Here is a 9073-nt window from a genome sequence, read left to right as displayed (position 1 = left end):
GCCTGGCCCAGATGTTTGGTGAGGTCAGTCAGGATGGGGAAGCCCAGCTGTGGCTCTGCTGTAGGTCTGTGGCCACCACTTGACCTGTTCAGGGGATGCCATGCTCTGAGCCACGCACATAAGCCTCCTGGTCTTTACGCTTAACACTGCTCTAGGTGGCTGCAGCCAGCTGTGCTCCCACCCCTTTGAGTAGGACGGTGACATTGAGCGGGTACTGAGGTTAATTGGCTAATAGACTTTAAGGAATAAGCAAGGACAGAGAAGATTGCTGCTCAGTCACCATCTCAGTAAGCCACATGCGCCATGAGGCAGTAGTCTGTCGTGTCAGATCCCCAGCTCAGGATGTGGGGTGACTTGGTTTAGAGCTGTCTCCAAAAGTTCCCTAGATGGGTTGCATCAGTCAACTGCCTGTCCTAAGAGACAATGTCAAGACAATTGTCATGTGAAGAGAAAAGTTTTACTTTTTGCTGGTGTTTCTAACAGTTCCGGCCTGAGCCCAGGTGACTCTGTGGATTAGGGCCTCCAGGGAGTGCAGGCATCTGTCAGTGGAAGTGCAAGGCAGAGCGTATGTGTGTGTGTGTGTGTGTGTGTGTGTGTGTGTGTGTGTGTGACATCAGAAGCCAGAAGGCACAGCAAGAGGAGAAGGAAGAAGGAACCAGTGTGGGGAAGCCCCATTTAAGGGCCCTCCTCCTTGACCTAAATACCTCAGACAAGGACAACTTCCTCTGAGCCCCACCACCTCCCCGTGGCACAACCCTGGGAAGCAAGTCCCTTAACTAACACAGTGACCAGTGGAGAATACGATTCTTACTCAAGCCATAGCACGGGCAGATGGTGGAACTTGCAGGCAGTAAGGGGAATGTTGGGCTCTCCCACCCTTCGTCTCACGGGTGAGCAGGAAGCCCACAGAAGACCAGGCTCTGAGCATGGAGCTTTTGTACATGTTCCAGCGGGCATTCGTCATGCTCCCTGCAGCTTCAGCAGAGATGGGGAAGCACATGAACCTGGCAGAGGGGTTCCCTGATGGCTGGATCAGCAGCAGGGGTACCAGTTCCTGCCCGCACCAAGCAAGTACTTAGGCAAGGTCAGGTTCACTTCTCAAGAGAAGCACAGCTTACTTTCAGTTTTTTGTTTTGTTTTAAGACTGGGTGTAGTGGAATGCACCTAAAACTTCCAGCTACTCAGAGCCTGAGGTAGGAGGATTGTAAGTTCAAGGCCATTCCGGGCAATACAGCGGGGTCCCATCTCAAAAATAAATAAAAACGGGCTGGAGACATGGCTCAGAGGTTAAGAGCACTGACTGCTCTTCCAGAGGACCCGGGTTCAATTCCCAGCACCCACATGGCAGCTCACAGCTGTCTACAATTTCAGGGTCTAACACCCTCACACAAAATATATATGCAGGAAAAACACTGATATGAATAATAAATAATTAAAAATAAATAAATAAAACCAAGCTAAACTAGTAGAAATCAACTAAAATGCGAATTATCTGTCAATATATGTAAAATTTAAGTTACTTTTGTGAACTTATCTCTAGTTAGAGTTTTGTTTAATTAAGTTTATTTATTACTTATTGTGTGTGTGACCAGGGTACGAGTGTGTAGGTTAGTGAGCAACCTGAGAGAATCCATTCTCTCCTTCCACTATGTGGGCTAAGAGATCAAACTCAGAAATCAAATCAGGCTTGGTGACAAGCAACTTAACCCACTGAGTCACCTCCTGGGCCCCTCCAGCTATGTTTGAAAGACGCTTGCATTTAAATCAATGAGGAATGTTGTGAGGAAGGAAAGGGCTTGGGGTTCAGTTATCCTTGGGATTAAGAACTTTTTTGTTGTGATTGTTTTTTAGTTTTTCAAGACAGGGTTTTTCTGTGTAACAGTCCTAGCTGTCCTGGAACTAGCTCTTGTAGACCAGGCTGGCCTCGAACTCACAGAGATCTGCTTACCTCTGCCTCCCGAGTGCTGGGATTAAAGGTGTGCACCACCATCGTCTGGCTTTAAGAACATTTTTTTTGTCTGTTTTTTGAAACAAGGTTTCATTTATACTCCAGGCAGGTGTCAAATTTATATGTGACCCAGGCTGGTCTCACACTCCCTAGCCTCCTGCCTTAATCTCTGAAGTGCTCTGATTGCAGATGTGAGCCATCACATCTGGGTTACTGCTGACATCTGACAAGGGATAAAGAGGAGAGGGTTTCATTGCAGATAAGCAAACCTTAAAGCACCTGGTCCTTCCCCATCACCACAGCGTCACCTGGACACCCCCTTTCTTCGTAATTACCAGGAAACACATGCGGTTGATCAATGAAGGCCGTCACTGTAGAGTAGTACCTTTTAAATAAAGAAATAGTAAAGAGTTACATCAAAATCTGTTCTGGGGGTCTCTTCTGAATCTGGGGGTGTAGATACTTCTGGGGTGCTGTTGGTTCTCACCACCTGGACATGTTTGGTCATCTTGCACCTCCAGCTCTCTGACTAACAGCTGGGGTCCTGCAACAATGGCTAATTAGTTGTTTGGTCAGAGATTTTTGAATGTATCATTGATGATACAGAGAGAAGAAACTGATGAAGCAGGGTGGTGGTCAGGAAGGAAAGCATTCACTTCCATAGGGGGTTCCCAGTCCAGTAGTGCAGCGGTGGGGTGAAGCCTCATTCTTCTGGAACTGAGGACAAGGCCACTGATCTCGGTGTCCTCTGAAGCTTAAGGGAGCAGGGTCCCAGTTGAGGTGAAGTCCCTGTGACATTTTATAAGGAGTGGTTAGTTCGTTCTGTCTTTTCTGAGGACTGTCTCCATCTCTGACTCCCACGTTGCAGCAAACCTAGACAGGACATTTAGAGAGGGAGAGCAGACCGACACAAGCAGGTTTTGGAGCAATAGAAAAGAAAGTAGAGGCCGGGAGGTGGTGGCGCACGCCTTTAATCCCAGCACTCAGGACGCAGAGGCAGGCAGATCTCTGTGAGTTAGAGGCCAGCCTGGTCTACAAGAGCTAGTTCTAGGACAGGCTCCAAAGCTACAGAGAAACCCTATCTCAAAAAAAAAAAAAAATAGTAGAGAATTCTTTCTGGGTTACCCGACTGTCTGGTTCAAGGAATACTGAGGTTCAGACTTGACTGGAAAGGAGTGACGGTCAGTGGGTCTCCAAAGGACACCCCAATGGGAGCAAGGAGGTGTATGACACAGCTCCCAAGGATGAGGCAGAGTAGGATTGAGTGGGCTCAACCAGTGAGGTAGAGAAAGAAGATCCAAAGACCTGAATATGCTGGTGTCCCAGGGATCCAGGGAGGATCAGATTGAGTGGGCACAAGCTGTTCAGTATGTCGTCATGCAAGAACAGGGACCAAGGGCTCTGAGCCAGAGAGAGACACAGTCACCTGGTACCACCAGGACTTCGAGAAAAGCCGGAAGGCAAAGAGAGGACTGTGCTCGAGAAAGGAAGCCTCACATCCAGGGGAATGGTCAGAGGTAGATAACCCTGCCAGAGCCCCAATTGTTGGTACCGAAAGGAAGGCAAAGCCATCAGCAAAAAAGAAAGCAGCCATTTGGATTAATATCTAAGGGGTGTTGAGACTAGGTCTGACTCCAAAGGTGGATGCAGTTCCCATGAGTGAGGCAGAGAAATAAGATCCAAGGGTTTGCAATTGCTAGCATCCCAGGAATTCAGAGAGAATTGGATTAGTAGGCACAGGCTGTCTTGTGCGTTGTCATGCAAAGAATAGGGATCAAGGGCTCTGAGCCCTAGAGAGCTGAGCTGTGGTGGTTGCCTGGTACCAGGACTTGGTGAGGCCGAAAGGTGAGAAACCACGCTGGAGAGACAAGTTCTCACACACAGGAGATGACCAGAGGTGGAGAAGGGGGGCTCACCAATTGTGCCAGTTGCTTTTGCTGTTTTGTGACTGTGAACAGCTGTTCTTGGACATGTCTGCTGGTGTGTGTATAGAAGAGTTTCTTTTGGATAGATAAGTGCAATCCTTGGGTCAGAAAATATGTATCTGTTCATTTTTTGCACATGGTGCTGCATTGTATATCAAAGGGTCTGTCTTTACACTCTCGCATTGAAACTATTTCTGTCGCTTTGTGTCCTCGCCCACTCCCACCTCGGCATATAACTAAGGTCTCTCTTATCCCCGACATGTTTACACTTGCTCCTGTCTGAGGATGTTTTCTGGAAGCAGCACAGACCCTGTGTTTCTGGGGTTGACAGAGGTGACCGGGTTCTAGGGGTGTCAGTGGGCAAGATGGAACAAAGGACCTGAAGTCAGGAGACTTGAGGGGCTCTTGGAACATTAGAGAATCGGAGGGTGTTGTTTCTCCTCCATGGGTCCCTCCGAGCGCCTGTGACTTCAGCATCTTCTGCTGCTCGGTACTCAGAGCCCTTCCACAGACACCAGCCTTTTCCCCACCCAACCTCACACTGGATATTGCAGAAGGACAGAAACACAGCTGACCTCTTTCCCCCTCTTGAATCCCCAACTCCACTCTCAGCTTATACTCCTCCTCTCTGCGTTAAAAGGGCAGGCTGAGGGTTTGGAAAGGGAGGTGCTGGCATGGGCTGGGGGTAGGGAACCCGGGGCTCTGAGAAAGCCAGACACAGCAGAACTATTCTGTTCCAGAGCTGCAGGGTCCACAGATTCCTGTCCCAACCAGCCAATGGGAGAAGGCCCTCTAATCCTAGGGAACTAAAGAATTCTCTTCAGTTATTCAATTTCCCTGCTGTACCCCACTCCTTACCCCTACCCCCACCCTTAACCCTGACAAAGTCAGAGGAGCCTGAGACCCCCCAGGAGCGAGCCAGCTCATATCCCATGAAGTGAGCTCAACCTGACTACCTTCCAAGAAATTTGAGGAATGTTCTAAACCAGATGTCAATCAGGACTGTGAACCCCAACTTTCACACAGACAGACGGTTCCAGTTCTCCATCCGAGAACCCCATACTCCTGACTCCCTGGCTCATGCTCCAGATGAGGACAGAAAGGCAAATCCAGCTGCTCCATCAGATGTTTGGGAGTGGATTCAGACATCCACAGCCAGGAAGGGGTTAAGAGGCAGAGCCAGTTACCCCAACCTGTCCCTCCCAGGGATTAAGAGTCCTCTATAAAGGGGACTATCTACCCAGGCAAGTCCAGGGGGTTATTAGGGACCCAGGCACTGTGCCCACCCCCCATTGCCATGTGGGAACTTCGGTCTGCCTCCTTTTGGAGGGCTATATTTGCTGAGTTCTTTGCCACCCTCTTCTATGTCTTCTTTGGGCTGGGAGCCTCCCTGCGTTGGGCCCCTGGACCCATACATGTCCTGCAAGTGGCTTTGGCCTTTGGCCTGGCCCTGGCTACATTGGTGCAGACTGTGGGTCACATCAGCGGAGCCCATGTCAATCCTGCGGTCACGTTTGCCTTCCTTGTGGGCTCCCAGATGTCCTTGCTCCGTGCCTTCGGCTATGTGGCAGCTCAGCTTCTGGGAGCTGTGGCTGGAGCAGCTGTGCTGTACAGCGTCACCCCGCCAGCTGTCCGAGGAAACCTAGCACTCAACACGGTAAGGGGTGGCTAAGGGGTGGGGGTGGGGTGGGATCACGGTGTCTGGATTATTGCCCTTACATGTTTGCTTATGTGTGTACATAGACCTGTGTGTGTGTGTGTGTGTGTGTGTGTGTATAGGAGCAATGAGTGCTTAGGAGAGGAAAGGAAAGTATAGAGGCCAAGAAAGTTGAGTTCAAACTGGGCAGTGGTGGCAGATGCCCTTAATCCCAGCACTTGGGGAGGCAGCACTTGGATCTCTGTGAGTTCGAGGCCAGCCTGGTTTACAGAAAGAGTTCCAGAACAGGCTCCAAAGCTGCAGAAAAACCCTGTCTCGAACCTCTGCCACCCCCCCCCAAAAAAAGCTGAGTTCATATTTTAGCTTTCATTCCAACTTATTAGGTTCTTTTGTTGTTGCTGTGAGTGGGGGGAGAGCTAGTCCTGGCCTTCCTCTATAGCCAAAGATAGTCCTCCTGCCTCTACCCTCCAAAGTGCTAAGATTACAGGCACGCCCAAACACATCCGTTTTATGTGGTACTGGGAACGGAACCCAGGGCCTCAAGCCTGCTGGGCAAGTCATGCCAAGTGAGCTGCATCCCCAGCTCTCCATCCAGGTTCTGAAAGAGACTTAGACTGCCTCCGTGTCCCTGCCATGTAAGTCAGTCATTTCCACACAGCAACAAAGCAGCACTGTTAGGAAAACCTAAGGTAGAAACACATAGCCTTCCTGTCCCGGGAGCTGAGCTGTAGGCGGGGACTGTGAGGTGCCCATAGCAGGGCAGGGCTAACAGTTGCCTCCTTTCTCCCCTTGGTCAGCTGCACCCTGGGGTAAGTGTGGGCCAGGCCACCACCGTGGAGATCTTCCTGACGCTCCAGTTCGTGCTCTGCATCTTTGCTACATATGACGAGAGGCGGAATGGCCGCATGGGCTCTGTGGCCTTGGCTGTTGGCTTCTCCCTCACCCTGGGGCACCTCTTTGGGGTAAGCAAGAGAGGTAGAAAACATCTTACTCAAGATTCTAGGATCCCCAAAGCGTTAGCAACCCGTAAGGGTTCTCTCTTCCCCACTCTGCCTTTAATCACGAGTATTCTCCACCTTTTCATTATCAGTTGGCACAAGGGATCGATTTCCTTTAACTACTACGTCGAATCTTTCTTGACTCCAGGGTGGAAATGCACACATCATGGGTAGAACCGGGCTGTTCTGATACATAAGTCTGTCCCCAGATGGAATTCCAGTGCCACTTCTATGTGGAGAGTTACATGTGGGCTGTAGGGAGAGAAACAGAGGCTGGGATGCTGTCTTAGCTCCAGCTGTGTCTCTTGCAGATGTATTACACTGGCGCAGGGATGAATCCTGCCCGCTCCTTTGCTCCTGCCATCCTCACCCGGAACTTCAGCAACCACTGGGTAAGTAAGAGTACAGGGTAAGAGCATGGAGCACTTTTGGCGGGCCCGACTGTAGGCTGCTCTGCCAGCACGCAGCTAAGCAGGCTGTCAGGGACCTTGGCACGCTTGCATGTGCGCGTGGCATTATTGTGTCAAAAAGAAACACTCTAAGCTGGGTGTGGTGATGCATGCCTGTAGTTCCAGCGCTTGGGAGGCTGAAGCAGGAGTACTTGAGCCCAGGAAGTGGGGGCTAGCATGGACGGCACAGCGAGACCTCCTTTCTGAAACAGACAGACAGGAGGCTCTCGCCGTTGGCGGGACTTTTTAACTGGGTATCTGCTGGACTCAAGAACTAAAGGCTATTGGATTGCCAGCTACATCTAAGACAAAAACTCCGGATTCCAGAAACCAGAATGTACGCCCGCAGGCCCAATAGCACCTCAGTTCGACTGCACTGGTCTCGTACGTGATTCTGACAAATAACTCATTCTTTGCCTCTGTTTATCAGCCACAGAGAATTATATAAAACAAATGAAGTGACAGTTATCTGTGAAGCAGCTAGCACAGATTCTGGCATGGAGTAATCTTCAATAAATAGTGTAATGCTTTTGTTGCTTTGGGCATATGCAAGATAAACATGGAAACAGCTCAAAAGAATCTGCCGAGACATACAGCCGTTTCCACAGTGGCATTGGTTACAACAGCCAAGGGTGGAAGCAGCCCTAATCCCCCTTGCTAGAGAAGTAGAAAAGTCAAACACGGCCTGTGGAAGTTCTGATAAACTATAAGATAAACATCAGGGACATTATGCTTAGTGAAATAGCCTGTCGCTAAAAGATAATTCTTTTTTTTTTTTTTTTCGAGACAGGGTTTCTCTGTGGTTTTGGAGCCTGTCCTGGAACTAGCTCTTGTAGACCAGGCTGGTCTCGAACTCACAGAGATCCGCCTGCCTCTGCCTCCCGAGTGCTGGGATTAAAGGCGTGCGCCACCACCGCCGGCTAAAAGATAATTCTTATATAATTCTACTTACCCCAGGCAGAATACCCACATTCATTCCATAAGCCAACGTGGAGGCGCAAAGCTGCATTTCCAGCACGCGGGAGGTGGATGCAAGAGGGTCATCCTAGGCAACACAGCAGTTCAGGGCCAGCCTGTGCTACAGGACACCCAAAGGAGGAGAAGGGGTGGAGGAAGGGAGCAAGGGAGAAAGAGAAAAGAAAGGAAGAAAAAAAAAAAGAAACAGAAATTGCTAGAAATGGGGATAGAAGGGTGGCTGTCAAGAGCTGGGGTGGAGTCAGGCAGTTTAATGGCTATACAGTTTTATTTTTACAAACTCAAAAACTCCTGGAAGCGAGAAACACAACAATGTGAATATATTTAACACCATGGAGCCACACACTTAAAAATGTAAATAAGCAGGAATTAGCTTGTGCTGATCAGAGCACTTAGTAGGACAACTCAGGAGAACTGCTCGAGTTTTAGATGGGGCTGGGTTACACATGGATGTTGACGCCAGTTTGGGTTACAGAGTGAGACCCCGACTCAAAAACAAGCAGTTCTGCAGAGCCTGGTGTGCACCCCAACATCCCAGCACTAGGGAGGCATAGGCAAGCGGATCTCTGTGAGTTCAAGGTCAGCCTGGTCTACAGAGTGAGTTCCAGGACAGGCTCCAAAGCCACAGAGAAACCCTGTCTCAAAACAAACAAACAAACAAACCTCAAAACCAACCACCCAACCAAACAGAAAACAGTTCTGGGGATATAGTGCAGTTGTTACGCATTATCTGCCTGGCAAGTACAAAGCTGAGTTCACTCCCCATCACTGAATAAACTTGGACAGTGGTGCCTGCTGGTCATTCTAGGGGGACCAGAGGATTAGGAGTTCATGGTTCACGGTCATTTTCAGCTCCACAGGCCAGTTTTGAGGTCACCTTGAGGTCAATGAGATCCTGTATTAGGCAAACAACAAAAGCAAAAACAAAAAAAAAAGTACCAATAAACAGACAATATTTGATAAGGTAAATTTTATATCATAAAGGGCATTTTACCACATTTACAATTTTTTTCTAAGAAATATATAAACTAGTTCAAAATAACAACAAATAGAATAATGTGTGATAAGGAGGTATAGGTAAAACAGAGGAATAAGAAAATGGCCGGGGGGGGGGGGGGGGG

At 49.2% G+C, this 9073-nt stretch overlaps 1 protein-coding gene across 1 annotated transcript in view; it reads left to right on the top strand.

Moving 5' to 3' along the window:
- Positions 1 to 5170: 5170 nt before the first annotated feature.
- Positions 5171 to 9073, top strand: part of Mip (major intrinsic protein of lens fiber) — a 7369-nt gene continuing 3466 nt past the window's right edge. Inside the window, exons 1-3 of the mRNA XM_050128139.1 lie at positions 5171 to 5530; positions 6328 to 6492; positions 6840 to 6920. Of these exons, the coding sequence (XP_049984096.1) occupies positions 5171 to 5530; positions 6328 to 6492; positions 6840 to 6920 (606 nt within the window). The remainder of the gene's footprint in view (positions 5531 to 6327; positions 6493 to 6839; positions 6921 to 9073) is intronic.

Source organism: Alexandromys fortis, unplaced genomic scaffold (assembly GCF_014885135.2).
Source record: "Alexandromys fortis isolate MF-2015 unplaced genomic scaffold, M_Fortis_MF-2015_v1.1 scaffold_263, whole genome shotgun sequence".
In the NCBI taxonomy this organism is placed as follows: Eukaryota; Metazoa; Chordata; class Mammalia; order Rodentia; family Cricetidae; genus Alexandromys; species Alexandromys fortis.
Note: the sequence above shows the minus strand (reverse complement) of the source record. Positions and strands in the feature narration are given on the sequence as shown.